We start from the raw sequence: 22,383 nt of genomic DNA, 5'->3' as shown, positions 1-22,383 counted from the left end.
GAGTGAAAGAAACAGGTCAGAGAGGAAGAGAGAGAGATGCGGTTAGATAGAAAAGGTTAGAGAGAACGACAAGGTCAGAGAGAGACGGGAGGCACAGACAGGGTTAAAGATAAACGGGTTTGTATCTAGAAAGAGGTTTCAGGGAGGAGAGATGGAGTTAAGGGGCGACCGATAGCGGTTGAAGAAAGGTTACTGAGAGAGACAGAGTTTAAAGGGAGGTAGGGCTAAAGAGAAACAGAGAAATGGTTAAAGAGAAATGGATTTAGAGAGAGAGAAAGGGTTAGAGGGAGATGGGTTTACAGAGGGAAACAGGTAAAGAATTATAGAGATGAGATTAGAGCGAGAGACAGATACAGAGTTGGAGAGAAACTGTTAGAGGAAGCGAGAGAGGTAGTGTTAGCGAGAGACGGACCGAGAGACGGTGAAGGAGAAATGGGGTTAGAGAGACAGACATGGAGGGTGATAAAGAGAAAAGGGCCAGGGAGAGATAAAGTTAAAAATTACATAACACCAGGCTATAGACCAACGCGTTTATTTAAAAGTACAAGCTTTCGAAGCGCTGCTCCCTACTGTCACCTCCACAGATGGATTTAGAGAGAGACAGAGAAAGAGGTTAAAGAAAAATGGATGAGAAAGAGACAGGGAGAGTGGTGAAGAGAAATAGGTTTAGGGCTAAAAATCCCAGAACACCAGATTATAGTCCAAAAGGTTTATTTAGAAGAGCTAGCTTTCGGAGCGCTGCTCCTTCAGGTGATTGACAACCACCAGATGAGTAATTTCAGCATTTCAGTTACATCACACCGTAAACTTTTGCTGTAAAGTCTGTGCCTTACAATCTTATGCTCCACAACTACCTGATGAAGGAACAGCGCTCCGAAAGCTAGTGCTTCCAGTTAAACCTGTTGGAGTATAACCCGGTGTTGTGTGGTTTTTAACTTTGTACACCCTAGTCCAACACCGGCATCTCCAAATCATAGATAAACAACGTTAGAGGGAGATTACAGAGGACGCGTAGAAAACGGACAGGGTTAGATACGGACGTTGAGAGTGGAATTTCAAAATATTAAAACTTCCAATCATTACAGGAGCGTGTTTCTGTTAAAACTGCTCAAAGGCCCGCAGAAAAATGCAAATTGGCACGAAATTGATACGTGAACTGGGAAAAGGGAAATTCCGAGCCAAGCAACTCCGTGCTACCCCCCTGAAAGGTCAAAGAGGTGAAACAGTGCCGGTGACTCGCTCAAAATCTGGAGAATGTCCCACAGATGGTGCCCAGACACCGCTGAGTTCCTCCCAGCACTTTCTGATCTTATTTCAGATGTCCAGCATCCGCAGTGCTTTCAACTGGACCGTGACGCCTGTCCCCAGGTACCTGCGACAGGGAAAAGCTCCATTTCAAATGTTTCCAGATTTTATTTTAGCATTTGTCTTTTTTGTTGTTAATTAAAGTGATAGAATCAATAAATATTCACACATCCCTCCATGCAAGCAGCCCTTGCTTCCAATGAGCATGTTTTCCAATGGAATCTTCTCTCTCTGGAAATCTGACTTGAGCCCCCTGCAAGTTCTCTTGACCCTCCCTATAGCTTCATGGTGTTTGCCCTTACCAGGTCTTCATTGTAAACTAAACATCAACTATTACAAAATATAACCCAGTCACCCAAGGTAGCAATTCAGTGTTAAAGGCAGAAATGTATTAAGTGTTTTCATGTCCAGTTACAGGATTCTCTCTCCACTCTGTTATGGTGCAGTGGTTATGTCCCTACTTCTGAGCCAAGATGCTTGGTTCAAGTCCTATCAGCTTCTTTAACAACAAATGGCATTCATTGTCACATCTTTGGATGTGGTTTTCTTTTTGTTCGTTCATGGAATGTGGACATCACCACATTGACTCTTAATTCCAAGTTTTTACTGAATTCAAATGCCACTGTCTGCCATGGCATTGTCCCCAGAACATTATCTGAGATTCTGGATTAATATCTCTGCACTTAACAGTCCAGAGGCCCAGGCTAAAGTCCATGGTAGTTGGTAAAATTTAAATACACTAAATAAAATCTGGAATTGTCCAGAATTGAAGTTTTCATTTACTTTTGTAAAAATGCATCTGGTTCATGAAGGAAGTAAATCTGCCACCCTTACTCGATCTGGCCTATATGTGTCTTCTGACCCATAACGACAGGCTAATCTCTGAATTGCCTTCTGAAAATGGCCTGGCATTAAAGAAGGGAAACAAATTAGTAAAACAAGCCTCACAAAATTATTTGTCAAACAAAATTTGTTGAACAAAATGAAATTAAGTGGAGGTTACCAAAATTTAGGTTGAAGAGGTAGGAGCAGCTTGAAGCACTCTTGTTACCTGAGTCTGGAGTCCTGGGTTTAAGTCCCATCTGTTCCAATGGTGTGTAATAACATCTCCTGCAGGTTGTTTAGGAAAATACCTAGGGACAACATGAGAAGGATTATTGTAGTGTACTGGTAATATCCCTATCTCTGAGCTAGAAGGCCTGGGTTCAAGTAACACCTGCTTCAGAGGTGTGCAAAATATCTCTGAGCAGATGATTGCAAAATATTTTGGAAGAGAGGTTGAAGGAGGGAGAGGTTGTGGATGAAGTTAATGTGGGATCACATGTTCGTCTCAGCGTTAAAAAGGGTACAAAGGTTGGGCACAGTCTGAGGAGAAAGTGAGGACTGCAGATGCTGGAGATCAGAGCTGAAAAATGTGTTGCTGGAAAAGCACAGCAGGTCAGGCAGCATCCAAGGAGCAGGAGAATCGATGTTTCGGGCATAAGCCCTTCTTCATTCCTGAAGAAGGGCTTATGCCCAAAACATCGATTCTCCTGCTCCTTGGATGCTGCCTGACCTGCTGTGCTTTTCCAGCAACACATTTTTCAGCTTTGGGCACAGTCTGTGTTAGTCTCAGTTAGTTGTTAAGATGAGGAATGGAGTTGATGGTTAAGGAATGAAGAATGTAATGGGACCCAAAGCCAATAGCTTTGTTCTTCTTGATACTTATGTGGAGGAAATAACTGCACATCAAAATAGAATGTCAGCCACACAGCACTTTGAAGGCGGTGGAGGCACTGAGGGAGATGGCGACGAGATTGAACTGCATCTCACGCTCATTTAAGTGAAATCTGATATAGTTTTGGATGATATTGTCGAGGAGTGGTATGTCTGCAATCGTTATCCCATCTAGCTAGAGGAAACAACTGGATAGGGTAGGGATCAGTGAGAGTGGGCAGTTGTGAATATCCAACATTCTGGGTCAAATGCATCTAAATGTTAGTTATGTTGTGATTTATACTGATGTACAGATGATTCCCAATATGGAAGGATTGTTATGAGTAAAGGTTGGGACTCTACTCACTGGAGTTTAAAAGAATGAGAGAGGTGATCTCATTGAAACATATAAGATTCTTTAAGGGCTTCAAGGAGAAAGTGAGGACTGCAGATACTGGAGATCAGAGCTGAAAATGTGTTGCTGGAAAAGCGCAGCAGGTCAGGCAGCATCCAAGGAGCAGGAGAATCGATGTTCCTGAAGAAGGGCTCATGCCCGAAACGTCGATTCTTCTGCTCCTTGGATGCTGCCTGACCTGCTGCGCTTTTCCAGCAACACATTTTCAGCTTCTTTAAGGGCTTGATAAGGGTACGTACTGAGAGGATGCTTCCCCTCATGGAACAGTCTACAACCAGAGGGCATAGTCTCCGAATTAAGGGGTGACAGTTTAACAGGAGATATTTCTTCTCTCTGAGGGTTGTGAGTCTTTGAAACTCCTTTGCACAGAGGGCTGTGGAGGCAGAGTCCTCGTTCTATTTAAGGGTGAGATAGATTCTTGATTCAAACAGGAATCAAAAGTCATGGGAAATGCAGGAAAGTGGACATGAGAAATGTTAGTTCATTCATGATCCTTTTGATTGGAAGGGCAGGCTCAAGGGGCCAAATAGCCTACACTTGTTCCTGTTTCTCATTCTGTTATATTAGCCTCCCCTACTTGATGTTGTTGAGTTTGTTTGATATAATTATCAATATGCAAGTAAGACCTTTTGGAATCGATCTTGTCAAAATTATCATGGAAGTAACATAAAGCTGTCTAAAAAGATGGTGTTTGCAGAAACTTGCAACATATTTCAAAGGTCCTTGGATATGAAGTTGAAGTGCTGTCACCTGCAAGACTTCAGAAAGTAGAGTTAGGTTGAATGGCCTACTTGTGGGCAAATGCAGACACAATGGGCCAAATGGCCTACTTCCATGCTGTTAATGTCTGATATCTATAAGACAGCAGTCATTGTGTTGCTGGGTATTTATGAAGACTGATGTTGACTGCTACATATGACAAGCTTAGAGTTTTATTAATATGTTGAATGTCAGATTCCTCTGAAAGCTGATCAATGCCACAATACATGCTTGGTATTTTTTTTAAATGATTAGTAATTAAGAAACCAAGTTTAAGCTCACTCAGTGCAGAACACTACCTGGACTGAAGAGTAATGATTGAACGATATCAAACTTGGGTTTCAGAGATCTGTAGTTGTAGGAAGGATGGAGGAATAGGAAGGTGAGGAAATTTATAATTTCCACAACTGAATCACCAATCTCTACAACACAAAAGACAGCGATTACATCTGTGTAGCTCTTTGAAAGAGTTACCCCATTATCCCCACTAGCCATAGATCTGCAAATCATTCTTTTTCAAATCCTATTCCCCTTTGGAAAATTACTATTGAATTTTCTTCTATATGGTTTTCAAATATCATATTCCAATAACCCCAACTAACCTGTTGTTCCAAAAAGAAATGTCTCTCTTTTCCCTTCTGTCTCTCTTTTCACTAGTTGTGTTAAATCCGTATCCTGTGGTTAGCTACCCACCCACCAATGGAAACAATTCCTCCTTATTCACTTGAAGGAAACCCCTCATGATTTTGAGAAAGAGCACAAGAAGTGTGCCCTCCAATAGCTATATTTAAATCTGTACCCATTACATAAATATTTGTATCAGTTGAAACCAAATCAAGAAGAATTGCTTGACTCAGAGAGTGATGAGTTTTTGCCAAGTGTGGTCCTTCAGAATGCTGCTAGATGATGTGATGAGAGAGTTAGTGTGCTACAGCTGAGATTTCCAAACATTGGCCCACACACCTTGCCAATCTAGCCATTAGAGATCATGCAACTCCATTCCATTTGCGTTTATGTTTCTGATTCACCATTTGCTCCTTGTTAAACTGTGTGAGCTTTAGAAAAAGCAGTGTTTAGTGGGCTGTTGACTCAACAGTAGATGAAATTTAAATCTGAAAAACAAGATCCATTGGATCAGCAGTCCATGATCCATGGATGTCAACAGGTCATGAAATTAATCTTTATATGTGTTCTCAGACGCATCTGGGCATACACAGGCTAACATCCCTGAAATCCACAAAGGCCAAAAAGCTAAGCACCTTTGCACAACAAGAATTGCCTTTAGTGTCTTGAATGGCCTTTTGCTTCAATCTAGACATATGCTTCCCAATCTCTCTGCATACAGACCACCTAGACTTTGGACTTCTCATCCACGTTTCAAGAAGTGTTGAATTCATATTTCACTCTACAATTTGAACACAAAGCACTAGTTTGATAGTGTATGCTGAATAAGTGCTGCACTGTCAGAGGTGCTATCTTTCAGATGCTATCTTGCAACATCAAACTAAGGACCCATTATCCCATTAGCTGGATTCAAAGATCTCATGGCATTATTTAAAAGAAAAGAGTAGGGAAATTATCTCTAGTGTTCTTGCAAATATTTATTCTTTAATCAACATAACTAAAATATGATATTGATCATTATTACTTTGCTGTTTGTGGGAGCTTGCTGTGCTCAAATTGGTCACTTCATTTTCTAGATTACAACATTAGCTACTCTTCAAACATGCAAGTACTTATCTTATAGTAAAGAGTGGAGGGTTACTCTGTAGTTAAGGGAAGTTTTATATAAATGCAAGTCTTTCTGTTCTTTCTTCTTCCAGATTTTGTTTTATAACATCCTTAGCTGCATTTGGAGTTTGCAATATTATGAAAGAATCCCAGTGTATCATAAAATGTAGATCTGCTTAAGTTTTACATTTGAGGCCTTTTCCATTAGCTATTACATTTCTGATGAAATACTACTAACAGATGTCTGAACCCACGGATCAATGTTCCAAGAATTGTGTGAAGCTTGAATCAAATCTTATTTGGACCACACTTGGATTACTGTGTACAGATCTGGTTCCTATATTATGAGGAAGGATACAGAGGCACTGGTGTGATTGTAAAAAATATTTACAAGGAACTGTGACCTCATATCTTAGACAAAGGATAAGTGGGGTGTTTTCCTTTTCTCTTGAAGGAAAAGACAATTGGATAACTTCATTATGTTTTTTGGAATTATAATTTTATAATTTAGACTGAATATAGTGTGCTTCCATTTGTGGGAAAAGGCACAATGGAAGATTATGAATACCTGATAGTCACCAATAAAAACAAACAGAATTTTGAAGAAATGCCTTCAATTAGTGAACAATTAAATTGTAAAACCCATAGACTCAAGGAGTGGCTGAAATAACTGGTATAGATGAATTTATGGAAAGGCTAAACAAGTAGGAGAAAGTGAGAACTGCAGCTGCTGGAGATCAGAGTTGAGAGTGTGATGCTGGAAAAGCGCAGCAGGTCAAACAGCATCCGAGGAGCAGGAGAATTGACATTTTTGGCAAAAGCCCTTCATCAGGAATAAGACTTGTGAGCCAAGGAGGTGGAGAGATAAATGGGAGGGGGTAGGGGCTAGGAGGAAGGGAGCTGAGAGTGCGATGGGTAGATGGAGGTGGGGGGCAATGGTGATACATCAGAGAGGGTGGAGCTGATAGATGGGAAGGAAGGTGGACAGTTAGGACAGGTCATGAGGGCGGTGCCAGGTTGAAAGGTTAGATCTGGGATAAGGTGGAGGGAGGAGAAATGAGGGAACTGGTGAAGTCCACATTGATGTTGTGAGGTTAGAGGGTCCCAAGGCAGAAGATGAGGCAATCTTCCTCCAGGCATTGGGTGATTAGGGTGTGGTGATGGAGGAGGCCCGGGACCTGCATGTCCTTGGCAGACCCTCCTCTCTGACTGATCACCATTACCCCCAATTTCATCTACTTATCACACTCTCAGCTACCTTCCCTCAGCCCCACACCCCTCCCATTTATCTCTCCACCCACTTGGATCACAAATCTCAATCCTGATGAAGGGTTTTTGCCCAAAATGTCAATTCCCCTGCTCCTCGGATGCTGCCTGACGTGCTGTGCTTTTCTAGCACCACACTCTCAAAGCTAAGTAAGTACATTAGTGTTAGGCTGGTATGTGATAGATGAGGAAGGATGGAATGAGACTTAAGTGGAATGTAAAAGTTGACATGAAGCACCTAGTGTCAATATTACATTTTCTATGTAATTCATCTAAGTTCTATGACAGAAACACTATCAGTTTAACTGATCACTGCAGCACATCTGCATGCCAATCAAAATCTTGTTTATATTATTCACAGCACACTGGCACCCTCTCTGATTCCAAGCATATTTTTCATTTTGATTTCCATTAGTCAGCACTTACTCCTGAACAAAGTCTCTGTGTCACTCACATGCAGACACACCTGGCTCACACTCACACATTCGCTCATCAAATCTGACACTCACCAAATGAGGACAAAGAAAACACAACTCGTTTTGTTCTGCACACACATTCAGAATTACACAGACTCTTAATCACTTCTGCACACTCATGTTGTGACTGATCAAACACTCATATGTGGAATCACAATACCTCACTTCCCTCACTTAACTGCACTCATTCATAAGAACATAAGAAGTAGGAGCAGGAGTTGGCTATTCAGCTTCTCGAGCCTGCACCACCATTCAGTACTATCATGGCTGGTCTCATCTCAGCCTTAACTCATTTTTGTGCCTCCTCCCTATAACCCTTCAACTCATTGCTAATTAAATTTCTGTTCAATGAACAATCATTACTAATGTAGTTTCTGTCCATTTCTTGCAATTGCAATTAAAAAGATCCATACTTTTAGCTTTTCATTGGTGATGGTCAAACAGCTAATTTAATATCTGTAACTGGAAAACAGTTTTAGTCCTGTTTGTATTTCTGTACACCTTTCAGCTTGACTTGTATACACACTCACTGTGAAAATGTATTTATCACACTCACAAATTGAATCAAATTTTCTCTCTCTCTTTCACACACATAGACACAAACAATACACAGCCTTTCTTTCCATATATTGTATCCTCCAATAATTCACCTTTATATAACTAGGGTCTTCAGAACAAGTAGTCCTTAAATTTTAGTAGTCTTATAAACTAGTTGACTTATTAATATGTTGCCATTGCATTAAGGTTTGATTAGCTCAGTTGGTGGAATGGTTGGTTTGTGATACAATATGATGCCAACAGCATGGGTTCAATTCCCTCACCACCCGAAGTTGCCATGCAAAACTCTCCTTCACAATCTCACCCCTTTCTGATGTGTTGTCACCCTCTGGTTAAAGTGCTACCAGTCATCACCCTCTCTAATGAGTGGTGGCTAGAGCAATTTTGCAAATGCATTAGTACTAATGTGTATCTGTTGATGTATTGCTTACCTTTGAAGCATTAATGTTGTTCTTGAGTAGTTAAAATGAAGTGACTCCTACAGTGGGCTGATAATTGTAGGCAGTCTCTGATAGTTGGAGTTGTAACCATGGTACAATGCTGTACTGCATGGAAATTTATATAAATGCCAATCTGTTGCGTAGTATTTGAGGGTCCTCCAAAGGAGGCTGTAGCATCCTTGTCACTGAGTGGTAGATTTAAATCCCACCCCAGTGATTTGAGGGCAAGAATTGAGGCTGATACTTCAGTGCAGTATGTTCCAGGTGCTGCCGATAAACTTAAACCCAGATCCCATGCCATTTTAAGAAAGAACTGAAGGGTTTAATCTGTGGTGTGTGGACAAATATTCTTCCTTATGTCAATATCACACGAGCACTTTATCTGGTTATTTTCATATGATTGTTTGTGGGGGCTTGCTGTGTCAGTATTTGTATGCCGAATTTCCTCATAGCGCAACTTCACGAGTACTGCATTGGCTGTAGGACACTTGGGGACTTCCCAAATTTGTGAATGGCGCTACAGAAGTGCAAGCCTGTCCTTTTTTAAAACTCATTTGTCAATGGATTTTCGGGATTGCGCCAGTATTGAAAGATCTCTCCTGGGGTACGTCCGAATTGCAGTGGGGTCATTCCTTTAGAAATATATAATGCAGAAGATGCTGGAAGCGAGCAGCAAGGGGCAAGAAAAGAATTAGCAATTAGATTAGCGACCTAATGCACTCAATGTCCACTGTGATTCTCTGTCGGAGTCTGTTTCTGACTCTGCTGCCAGACTTGCTGAATTTCAGTAGCTCCTTCCCTTTACTTTATAACTCCTTCACCATGTATTTTGCATTGTTAACGTTAACTGAAAAAAATACTGCAATGTTGATAACTTTTTTTCCTGAAAAAGGAACTGCAGTGCCACATTACTTCCAGTATATATTGTAGAATTTCGTCCGCACCCCCCCCAGAAAAAAAGTACATTGAAATTGTCAAAACACGAGTCTAATGCAGGGAGTGAAGGGTTAAAGTTGCAATCATTGATACTGCAGTTATGTTGCGCCATACTAGGTTTTTCTGACCTTCCTGTTAAAATGAGCCCCAGTTAATTGGACAATTTAACAGCGGATTTATGAGCAGTCAGTAATGAGGAGTATTGATACCACAGTCCGGTCGATTAGATCCCGAGAGTGGGAAGCAAGTGAAAAAATTAATCATAGTGTTATTTGAGAACTTCAGGTGAACATGGCCTCAGTCTTCGGGTTAAACAAATATCAAACCGCGACCTTCTGGCTCTGGCTGGAACCCCACAGAAGCCCGCCCAAAGTCCAACGCCACAGGCCCAACTAATTACACCAAAATGCTAATTATTGACTGTCACACTTTAAACTAATCTATAATCCCCTCTAGATAAGAACTTTATGTTGCCATGTTGATATCTGTGGGATTTTCAACGTTCGCCATAGCCTGCGGCTAATGACTGTACAGTAAGATCACCAAATAAAGTTGAAAATCACACAACACCAGGTTATAGTCCAACAGGTCTAATTGGGAGCACACTAGCTTTCGGAGCGACGGTCCTTCATCAGGTGATTGTGGAGGGCTCGATCGTAACACAGAATTTATAGCAAAAATTTACAGTGTGATGTAACTGAAATTATACGTTGAAAAATTGATTGTCTGTTAAGCCTTTCATCTGTTAGAATACAGTGATAGTTTCACTTCTTTCATGTGTAAATCCCAAAACCTTTTTTTAAAGTTGCATTCTCGGGTTAGCTGTTAACAATGGTGATAGCTAGACAATATGTTGAAGGTGTTAACCCCCTGTGTTCTCTGTCTATGCCATGATGTTTAGACTGATTCTAATTTAAAAAGTGAGATAACAGAGTTTTACATAAATGCATGCAGTTTTTGAGCTCAGAGTTCTACATGAATGCATGCAGTTTTTGAGCAAAGTGCAATGTAACTCTGCAAGTACAAATTCACCCCACAAAATATATGTGTGCATGTGGGTCTTTGTCTGTGTGTGTCTGTCTGGGGTGGGGGTTGTGAGTGTGAGAAAGTGTGTGTGTGTGTGTGTGTGTAGTGAGTGCAGAGTGTCTTAAGTCTGTGAGGGGGTGCATGTGTGAGTGTGGGAGTGTGTGTGTCTGTAAGGGTGTGTGTGGGTGTCTGTGTGCGCGTCTGTGTGTACCTGTGTCCGCACAGACATAACCTGATGAAGAAGCGTCGCTCCGAAAGCAAGTGTGCTCCCAATTAAACCTGTTGGACTATAACCTGGTGTTGTGTGATTTTTAACTTTGTACACCCCAGTCCAACACCGGCATCTCTAAATCATGATCACTAAATAAGGGAGCATTGCATATTCTAAACTGCCAACTCGTCGTGACCGAACAGCAATTTATTGCAATCCATAGGGTAAAATGCAGATAAAAGTTTCGTTTCCCTTAGCTCTCGGGCTTGTAATCAATAGCTTAATGAAAAGTTGAAGACTAGGACCAGAAAACAATGTGTCAACTCTCACTGTTTTCTTTATTTCTATTTCTCTTTTCCCCGCTTTCTTGTTCCCACTGTTTTCTCTCTCCGTCTCCCCACCTCTCTTCCTTTCTCATTCCTTTTTTTAACTCGCTCTCTGTTTCTTGTTTTCTCTTCCTATTTTGCTTATGTCCTTATTTTCTTATCTCTCGATTTGTTTCTTTCTATCTCACTTTCTCCCTCTTTCTCCAATTCTCTATTAATCTCCTCCTTTCTTCCTATCTCTGACTGTCGCTTAGTCCATCTCTATTTTCTCTCCCTCTCTAATGTCCTTCCTCTCTAATCCTCTCTACTTTTTCTCCCAATGTCTCCTCTCTTTTTTTCTTATTTCTCACCCTTTCTCTATTTTGCCTAATTCTCTGCCTCTTTCTACTTTATCTCTCCGTTTCTATTTTCTCTCTCTACTTCTCCCGTTTTCCTCTTCATTTCTTTCCCTTTTTTGCTCTCTCTATATTTCTCCCCTCCCTTTTCATTTTTTCTATTTCTCTCCCCCATTTGTTTTTCTATTTCTTTTCCTCTCTCTATTTTCTATCTCTCTCCACTTTCTTTTCTCTTTATTTTTCACATTCTCTATGTCTTCTCTATTCCTCTTCCTCTCATTTCTATTTACATTTCTATTTCCTCTTTTTTAAAATTTAAAAAATCTCTATATCCAGCTCACCCTCTTTTTCTATTTCTCTCTCCCTCGCTTTTTTTTTTCTCACTGTGTCACTATTTTCTCTCTGCTTGTTTCTACCTTTCATTCCTTCCGCTGAAGATTACCTGCGGCCCCAAGTCCCGCGTACTGCCTTGACACGGTGTGGAGCGGAGAACACCGTGCGCTTGCTAACAGCGTCGAGGCCAACAACGAACATAGACGGTTGGATTATTTGATGAAGTATTTCTGACATTCTCTGTAAAATGCACAACGTTACTCTTCCGTCTAACAGATCCCCCCTCCCCCCTCCGCCACCCCGACTCGAAACACATGCCCTCCCCCTCCTCAAACATGGGATGCTAACACAGACGGCTTGTTACAGGGTCGGGTTTGGAGGCGCAGGCATGTAACTGGGGTCTCCGAATGTCTTCGCAGCATTTGTTCAGTCCGCAATGTTACCCTGCTCGAAATATTTTAGGATCGTCTATTAAGTTACATTAATAAAGTTAAACGAGTGAGCAGTTGACCTACTTTAATATGAAAGCGGGTTAATCCAATTTATTCCAGCAAATTGTGAATGGACTGAATGGCTGGGATACTAGGGCTGCAAATGCCCGTAATCCCCCTCCCCCAGCCCATCCACCATTGATTATCGCCCTTTCCCCACTGATCTCCGTTCCCCATTGATCACCCTCCCCCACTGATTATCACTTCCCTCCCCCACTGATCGGTCCCCTCCCCCAAAATAATCTCCCCCTCTCCGAGGATCCCCCCCCCCCTCCCCATTGATCACCCCAACTCGCCCAATGATCATCACTCCCCTCCCCCACTGATCATTTCCTTCCCCAATATCACATCCATTTTCCTACTGATCACCAGCAACTCCCTCACTGTCCCTCCATATTAATCACCCACATTCTCCCACTAATCACCACCCCACTCCCCACTGACCCCTTCCTCACTGATCAACCTTATGCCTCCACTGATCACCCTCCCCACTGATTCCCCCTACTCACTGGTCGCCATCCCCTTCCCCACTGATCAGTCTCCCCTGCTGATAATCACCCCATCCCCCACTGATCACCCCTCAGGCCACCACTCCCTTCCCCCACTGATCCCAAATATTCGGACATTATCTGATTTAATTACTGAGGTAGGTGATAGAGGCTATTACATTGCTGGAAATTAAGCCATGGACTTGTTCCAGTTAGTTCATGTTTCAATAGAAAATTGGCAATATTCAATGTTAGAGGTATCATGTGCAGTTCAGTTGCCGCTCATTCCTCTAAGTTAAATGAATTGTTTGCTTCCCCCCCCCATCCCTTCACTCTCTCTCACCGCCCCCACTCCTCCCCACCACCACCATTAAGAACAAGTGAAATATTGGTCCCAAAACTAACACACCAGTCGAAATTCAGGGGTTACTCCAAAGCGGTTATTTTAGAACCACATTTGTGGCTCTCTGCGTAGGCGGGATTTTTTTTTGGTTGTTAAAACTTCTTCACTGCGGTAAACATCGCAGAAGCTTGTGAAATGCAATATTGTTAAAATGTGGTCAGTGAGAAGTGTCACTAATGGCGGTCGCGAAGCCTCATAAGGAGACAAAAAACTTTTTTTCAAGGTCTCATGACCGGGCGCATCTTCCGACACCTGCTGTCCCTTAAATCGAAAATCATTGACTCGCTCTGACTTCCAAAGATGCAGACTCACAACACAACTGCTTTAACCTCATCATCCCCAGCCCACACACACACGGGCTCGAGACCTCTCTCATACACACACACACAAACACACATATACGAATATAGATATATACAACACAGTCTCATGCACAAACATGTACACAAACATATACAGACACACAAACAGACGCAAACACATATGCAACACTGTCTATCACACACAAACATACATACCCACGCAGAAACATGCATGCAAACACACACACAAACACAGACACCAACACAAATAGACAACACCACTGTCTCATATGCAAACACATATACATACACAAATATACATACAGAAACACACAAACATACCTACACTTACATACATACATGCAAACATACAAAGAGACAACACAATCTCACATGCAAACATACATACATAAGCAGATATATAAACATACACATACATGTATATAGACAACAAACTCTCTCTCAACCACAAACATACATACAGACACATACACAAGCTCTATTTCACACACAGTCACACAGTCTTCCTCTATTTCACACACAGTCTTTCTCACATACAGTCTCTTTTTCACAGACATTCACACACAAACACCTACATACGGATACACACATATTTGGATACACATATACATGCAAGCACCTATACACACAAACATATGCATACATGCAGACAGGCACATCTGTGCATACACACATACAGATGTATGCACACATACACACAGGGTAAACACATGCATGCATTCAGACCCACACACAAAGACACTTAATTTTCAACTTTCCATTCACTGCTTATTTGGCAAAGAGACTAGTGAAGTGACTCGAGCAAACGGGCATGTTACTATCTCGTTATTTACATTAACGCAGTAAATATAAATTTAATACATTGTAAAGCAAAATGTGATTTAAAATACAAAGAAGGTGAACGCCTGATTAGATTTCATATTGCGCATTGTTTGTTTATTGTTAAATGTTCAACATTCTTCAGATATTGTAAAGAGGTAGATACACACTGATTGGCCACAAAACCGAAAACCTTACAAAAGAGGTAACACACTCCAACCTCATATGCTGAAAGCTAACTTTATATAACATATTAATTTATGACAGATGAAGACTCCTCATTGAGGCGAGAAATGGTCACATCATTTCAATTAATTGGTCGTATCTGTTATATTTTAGATTTAATCTAATACTTCTGCCTTTTCAAACACTGAACATTTCTCGAGCCTTGTTTCTCCAGGAGCTGGGAGTGAAGGAAAGAGTGTGGTTGGAATTAACAACACGACTCTCGGGTTAATATTTTGAGAGAAAAAAAGTAAACGGTAGCGATGGGGAAGTCTGCCCTTCCCACGCAGAGACTATAAGCTGTACACAACTTTTCAGTATTGCTCCAGGTAGAATGTGACAGAACTATCACAGCAAGCTCTTAACCCTAAGATTATCAATGTGTTTGAATTCGATTTTCCTTTTTTTTAATAAAAACGCTCGATTATTTCTTAACTACTAACGAGACAGCCAAAGAAAAACATCAAATTGTCCTTTAGTTTGAGCCCCAAAATTTAACCGGCTTAGGATTCATTCATTGTAATTGTTTAATATTCATTGGTGGAGTGCAGATGGACGTAGCTATCTCTTACTTTAAAAAGTATGTATAAATCTCTCCAAGTGACTTTGATAATTGCAACCAGCTCTGTTTCAATCTAATCCAAAAAGGTAGGGAATAGGCCCCAAATTGGCAAATTGGGGCAAAAACAAATGAAATTATTTAAATTATTAAAAAGGATGAAGATATTTTCTTATAGTAGTGTTCGAATTATCAATGGAGGAATTGAAAAAGGATTAAAATACATTTCTTCGAACAGGGATGTAGAACGAAATCTTTAGAGGAGTAGCAAATTTGCATTGCAGTGTCAACCTGATCTAACTGACGAGACCATTGTGACTAAAACTGACTGCACACTCCTGCCAACTTTCCCCCGACTTCATTGGAGGGAAAACAGCTAATATTTCGAGTCCAGTGACCCTGCTTCAGAATTCAACTCGAAACATTTACTTTGTTTCTCCTTCTCCCTTCACAGACACTGCCAGGCCTGCTGAGTTTCTCCAGTAATTTCTGTTTTTGTTTCAGATTTCCACAGTCCGCAGTTCTTTGTTTTATCCCTCTGTCATTTATTGTTGATGAGGTGGATTTTGAATATTCTTTCTCAGCAATTCCGGCATTTGCCACTGAACAACTATCCTTTCCTGCGGGGTTAAGGAGTAGCAAACAGATCGGTATTTTAATTCTAAAACCACGTAGAGTGCAGCTTTTCATTTTTAATACGTGCCCGAAGTTTTGACGTCTCCACCTCTGGTCAGTTAAAAGATCTGTAGCACAAGATAAAACAAAGAACTGCGAATGCTGGAGATCTAAAACAAATCAAAGCAGAAAGTGCTGGAGAAAATCAGACTGGCAGTATCTGTGGAGAAGAGAGGGAAACAAAATTAACATTTAGATTCCTGTAACCCTTCCTCAGAATTAGACTGGAAGCATTAACTATTTCTCTCTCCTACAGAGTTTCATCAGCAATTTTTTTTTTTGTTTTTTTTCAGACTATATAATTTTGGGCTCCAGAATTAAAACGAAAAAAGAGACTTTATTAAACATATTATTCTAATGCTGGGCTGTGGAACTATCTTACGTACATTTTCACGCTCTGGTCTTTGCTTCGAACTTGATCAGAGAACAAATGGTAACTTTAGATAGGGGTGGCGAGGTGATTGGTGGTGGTTGTTGGTTGAACACGGCGGTTGCGAAAGAAATGAAGCAGTCGTGAGAAAGACCCTTATTCGGTTCTGTGTTAATCGTGATAACATTCGTTTTTAACGATTTTTGAAAGGGAGTGTGTGCTTACTTGAGAAAAATACGAATATTCTCCAGATTGTGGCAATATTCAATTTTATACCATTGATAATTGTGAATCAAAACATACCTATTTGAAATAACGTTGATGCAAATAATTTATTGTTAGACTGACTGAGATATGAAAAAAAATCGACAACCACTTGGAAACCACAGAATTGCAAGGTTCAAAATACTTTCTTATAAATCTAAAACATTGATATAGAGATCATTATTGTAAGTGAACCAACCTCCGTGTGCCACATTCAAAACAAAGCCTGGGAACATTTTAAAGAAATTAAATAATAATTGTGCAGGGAATAAAACAACATTAAATATGATCTAAAATATTTATGAAAACACGACATTTACAGAACATTTTGTCAGAACAAAATCACATAATTCATGAACTAAAAAAAGGTATTTTAATGCGTTTAAACACAGCGTTAAACACTGTGCAACAGACCTCCAGTACGGGCTTAAGGAGTAGCAAATAGGTTGGTATTTAAATTCTAAACCCACGTAGAGTGCAGCTTTTCATTTTTAATACGTAAAATTAATATTAGTTACTTATATTACGGACACAGTTTTGAAAAAAAAGAAGCGGCCCAGTATCAATTTCTTCCGGCACTGATGCTTCCAGTTTAAAAGGTTGAATTTCGGAATCAAAGTAAAATCTTCTTGGCACAGTTATTTAAAATGTTTCTTCTTCGCATTCCATGTTGGAATTTGCACAGGAAGGTTGTGATTTAGATCGATTTGATATTCGCCATTAAGTTGTGTACAAATAACGAGGAGTTCAACAAGTTAAAATAAGTTTAAGTGTCATACTAAGTTTTTATGAAGAAGCAGTTTAGAGCTTTAGAAATCTTCCGATAGTAGAATGGTTCGGATAGTCTTTGGCTCATTTCATTGCAACCTTCTTGAATATCTACGATGTGTGTGAATCATTGTGTATGTATAACTGTGTGTATGTGCATCTATATGTGGGTATCTCTGCGTCTGTGTATCTGTGTATGCGTATTTGTATCTATGTGTATCTATGTCTCTGTATCTCTGTGAGTATCTATCTGTATGTGTGTGTTGTGAGTGAATGTATGTGTGTGCCTATCTGTTTGTCTGTGTATGTATCTGTGTATATCTCTGGGCGTGCCCACGTTTTTGTGTTTCTCTTCGTGTGTTTCTGTGTCTGTTTTTCTGTTTGTGTATATCTGTCTGAGATTGTATTTCTGAGTATGGAATTAGTATAATGGCTGGTAAAATGAAATACAAAAGCTTAACCAAATCAGCATTTCAATACATTTTTAAAACGTTTTAACCTAAGTTTTGAATCTGCTTCGGACACTGTTAGAGCTCTAACTCTATTGCATTGTAAAATTCATTTGAATAAATTATTGCTAATAACAAAACGAAAGTCGCAAATGCTGCATTTAATTAAATTGAGAACGTGTTCGGGAAATGTAACGAGATATCAACTAGGTAGGTTTTTTGCATGTAGAGAGAGAATAAGCTCTGAAAGTACATAAACTAAATACTTAGGAAAAAATTTCAATTATAACATGTTTTTTTTAGTTGAGAGTACTGGAGCTCGAAATTGGATATTCATCCAAACGAACATCTATTTGCAGTATGTCAGCCCGACCAGAGCGTTTATGATATTGTCTGAAATCAACTTTGAGCACGGTACGTAACTAAAACAGTGGAGGTTTGGTTAATCTATCTTGGCTTTCTCACCTACACCATCCCACCTCAACATTTTTTCACCACTACCACCTTCCCGTCCACCTTCAATCCCCTTTTCGCGAAATCCTGCCAGGCGCTTTAAAACAAAACATCTTTCGCATAGCTCCTTACAAGCAGAGAAAGCAGAACCTGGGAGGGGGGTGGGGGGGGTGGCTACTGTGACTTTGAGGCAATTTTTCAAAAATCCACGCCGGCACAAGATTATTTACTGGGTATATTGGAAGTCGGCTACAAAGTCTACAAAATGAATCCATGACCAGTTGATTGCCTGCAGCAACTGAAATGTTGTGTGGAGCTGAAAGGGTTAAAGGGTTTGAAACTTGTACGGAACTGTTGACTCCTTAACACAATCCCTGCACATTATTCCTTAAATTATCGATTCGGAAATCAGCCGCGTAAATTTAAATTTCATTCAGACAAAGGATAGTAATTTCCCATTGTGTTGAATCTGTTTTACAGTGGGTCAGTATTGCATAAACCGTTCTGTCGGGTAATCTCATTGGAAACTTTGTCTCTCCTTGTTTACACGCCCTGTCGCGATTTTTAATCTGTCCAGACCTCCAGGATATAGCTGCCCATCAAATGTAATTTAATTTATTCTGTTTTGCTTTATGAAAAATGCCAAGCGAAAGGTCGAAAGAGTCAAAAATTAGCTTCAGCAAATCAGGCCAGCCATTTGAAAACTACAAAGTTTTTTTTTAATCTCTCCTTCTCACTAAAGTGCTTGGAATGGGGGATCGTTTTACTTCATTCGAGAGAATCATGTCGAGATTGTCACGCTTTCAAAACCCACCCAAAAGTCCGATCCTATTCACAATATAGTGATTCCTGACTTTAAGCCCAAGAATATTTCTACCAATGCGCAGCAGAAAAAGCAAGAATAGCTGCTAGTGATTCTTCATGGGATTTTCATTTTTTTAAAAATCATGTTTTCTTATCTCTAAAACGCCGTTATTAGTTGTCTCAAAAGAAACGGTAGTCGCCTCCTTCTTTACCTCTATTAAATAGCAAATGTTCATTACTAAAGTGATTTGACTGCGTATTGCTGTTATTATATCTGAAATGATATACTGGCCAGTGAATCCATTAAATAACACTCTTGGTGTTTCTGTGATTTCGCCCCTTCTACTTTCAACAGATTTATTTGCGTTTGTACCAGCGGCACTCTGGTGTATTCGGGGGACACTGCAGCACCGATAGAATCATCATCATCACACATGCTTGTCAGATGTATTCCCAGATGTTGCAATTTCCCTCTCCCCGCACAGTCCCCATTTGCCCTGTCTGCGGATCTCTCTGTACATTTGAACACTGCTGGGGAAATTCGCGGATACCTGTTGTAAAGCGCAGGGACACTGAAGCTAGTGAAAGGTTGCAACTTTTAGGAGTTAAATCCCATTTCAGGAATGGCGCCGGGTCCATCTCGGTGGTACACATTGAAGAAATTCTGTTGGGATACAACTTGCAGCCATCCTAATTCAAAATGTGTTGATTAAACCAGCACATCGCTGTTTACAGTAACAGTAAACTCTTGGATTTTTAACAGGAGCTAAAATAGGTTTATTTAGTAGGGGCATTTTGGGTTTTTTTGTAACAGTTGCATTTAGATAAAAGCCAGACAGTTAGAAGTTCCAGGTTACTTTTGGAAGCTCAAAGGCTATCCACGATAGAACCATCAATCGACAAGTTGTTTTAAAGCAAGGACAACGTAGTGAAGAAGGTTTGGGATAAACTGCAAGCATAATATCTAACAAATGCTGAGGTTGTGATGTTAAACTAAAGTCAACCTGGACAGTTCAGGGCTATATTTTAAACCGATTAATTGTAAAGTCTGCTATAGGTTTTATACACACACACATACAAATTGACTTTACTCACTGTTATCAAATCTGCATTCTACAGGGAAAAATTGGAATTAATTAACACCTCCCTACCTTCCAGAGGACTGACACTATTAACTTTGTATTTTTGTGGTGGTCACAGGGGCGGGGTGTCCTTTCAGGGAAACATTTTAAGTTTTGGACGGAAATCGGTTCCCTCTGCTGGAAATAACATATTTGATTTGGATAGTTTGGTATCTGCGAGGCTGAACTTGTTCTCTAACGTTCACTGTTAACAAGTTGCCCTGCCATTGTCTCCTTCAACACTTAGCGCCGACCGTTTTCTCTCCCTCTACCGAAAAAAGGAGAAACAGCTCGTAATTTAGCAAACCTGTCAGCACGTTTGCAAAACAAAAATAACACAGTTCAACTATTTGCACGCACCATTTGCGAAATCGCTCCTGTTTTGGTCTCTTTTTTTTCTGTTTGAACTAACACCACCAACCCCGCCCTCACCACCATGTCCCTTCGCTGGTTCTACCGGAGAACGTACGAGACCGAATGCACTCGCATACATTTTCGGCAACTTTCCCTCTGCGTCGCTGCCTCTTTAAAACAACCCTCAGTTCCTGGCTTTTCACTCTGTAATTCTGCTCAAAAACATACACACAGGGACACACACAGACACAGCAGCTGCTCTCCCAGCGCTTATAGACCAGATGCAAAACAAAACACACACACACACAAAAGTTATTAAACAAATCACGGCTCAACTCCGACACTGGAGCGGTTAGTTAGTTAGTTAGTTAGTGAGGGAAGTGGGACTTATCGGCTCTCTCTCAAAACCCCCCCTTCTCTCTCTCTCTCTCTCCTCTGCAGTGTTTGAAGAGATTTCTGTTCTGAGCACACGGACTGCTTTTCTTGACAATGCTCCGAGACGAACAGTGAGCCGGGAATGCCGCGCAACTACAATGCTGCAGAGGTAGAATAACTTTTTTTTAAAAAGAAAAAATATAAAGAACAGTTTCACCGAAGCCGCAAAGGAAAAGGCATAACTTTAACCTGGGAAAGCCGATCCCAGAAAGGAAAAGACAGTGAAATGCATAGAGAAAAGGAAAACCTTCATGTGTCGGACTATTCGAAGGCAACTTTTGACTGAAATAATCTTTCTCTCTCTTTCTCTCTCGCTCTCTCGATGGTTTGGGACCGGCGCGCTTTATTAGACATGGACTTGCCTCCCGGACTAGGGAGTTTCCTGGATCTGCGGCTTGCAGTGGAAGTGATACAGTGATTTCTGGCAGATTTCCCCACACCACAATGGTACGTGTTGTGTGAATCGGGAATTCTCTTTCTCTCTTTCAATACTTTCTGAGAAGACTTTTTTTAAAGAAAAAAAACCAGTGCAATAGAAAGTGGAATTGTAAGCCCAGTTTAATACGCAGACTGACATCTGACACGTTTAAAGAAAGCACAAGTATTATGTTTATGAGGTTTTGAATTTTGGGGGTTGAGAAAGGAATCTAACTTATTTTTTCCTACGGTCTCGTACTAGTTAAAGGGGAAGAGAAGGTGGCGGTGATGGTCGTGGAGATGGGTGTGTGTGTGTGTTTTTTGGGGTTGTCTATTTTGCTGCTAAATCGCCGCCTTTATGTTGTAGTGTGAAATGCTGCACATTCTTCGCCCTCCCCACCCACAAGAATGTGCATTTTGATCACTCTTTCCTCTTTATTTACAAATATTGACTTGTAAATATTGCATTAATTTGCCTTCCCACCCCTTTTAAACTGACCAGTTCTCTTTTGAAAAAAATCAAAATTCTGAGGTCATAAGAATGTCTGAAGGTTTGGCCCATGTGTCAATACTTCTGTGTCCTTATTCCTTCAAACCCGAGAATGTATGAACCTCCATTTATTCTCTCCATGCAGATCATATAGAGCTATTCCATATAGTTTCATGCTATGAGATTATTTTAGGTCAGTTTCACTCCATAGGAAATCTGATGACATTGGCAATTTTTTTTATCAGTTTACCCGGTTCGTTCCTTATAATGTCCCGTGTCTATTTTAAAATGTATCCTTTCTTTGCGCCTGTCACTCTTGCACAATATTTAGATCAGTCTTGTTTATTAGTAGCTTGTCTGTGTGGTGCGTTTTTATTTTGTATATTTCATGTCGAGAGACCTGTGTGACTATTTAGGTAAGCGTATTGGCTTTATCGCATCCGGAGTTTAAGCAAATAGGTGGAAAGATGCAAATCTCGTCAACCGTGTATTTTTGCAAGAACTGTTTTCTCACGGGGTTCGGGGGACGGGCGTGGGGAGTGGTGAGGGTGGCTCCCCCAGAAAAGCTTCACAGTTTGTGGTTCTGTCAGAGAGGACAGAGAAGAGATAAATATTTTTAAAAAATAAATATAATCCACCAACCATAAAACAGTCAAATTAAAA

At 40.5% G+C, this 22,383-nt stretch overlaps 1 protein-coding gene and 1 long non-coding RNA gene across 5 annotated transcripts in view; one reads left to right on the top strand and one right to left on the bottom strand.

Annotated features, from left to right (window-relative positions):
- Positions 1-516: 516 nt before the first annotated feature.
- On the bottom strand, positions 517-21,194 carry LOC140468061 (uncharacterized). Its single transcript, XR_011955585.1, has 3 exons — positions 21,061-21,194; positions 2,357-2,438; positions 517-1,372 (listed from the first exon to the last, which is right to left on the bottom strand). It is a non-coding gene; the product is annotated as an uncharacterized lncRNA (long non-coding RNA).
- nfixb (nuclear factor I/Xb) overlaps positions 11,950-22,383 on the top strand; it is a 437,817-nt gene continuing 427,383 nt past the window's right edge. For 3 of the 4 annotated variants that reach the window (XM_072564240.1, XM_072564239.1, XM_072564241.1), the window contains exons 1-3: positions 17,950-18,060; positions 20,820-20,922; positions 21,164-21,260. In XM_072564240.1, coding sequence (XP_072420341.1) covers positions 18,030-18,060; positions 20,820-20,922; positions 21,164-21,260 — 231 coding nt within the window. In that variant the 5' untranslated portion in view covers positions 17,950-18,029. Of the gene's footprint in view, positions 12,019-17,949; positions 18,061-20,819; positions 20,923-21,163; positions 21,261-22,383 lie in introns of those variants that run through there. The other variant, XM_072564242.1, reaches the window with a different exon arrangement.

Source organism: Chiloscyllium punctatum, chromosome 46, assembly GCF_047496795.1.
Source record: "Chiloscyllium punctatum isolate Juve2018m chromosome 46, sChiPun1.3, whole genome shotgun sequence".
NCBI lineage: Eukaryota > Metazoa > Chordata > Chondrichthyes > Orectolobiformes > Hemiscylliidae > Chiloscyllium > Chiloscyllium punctatum.
Note: the sequence above shows the minus strand (reverse complement) of the source record. Positions and strands in the feature narration are given on the sequence as shown.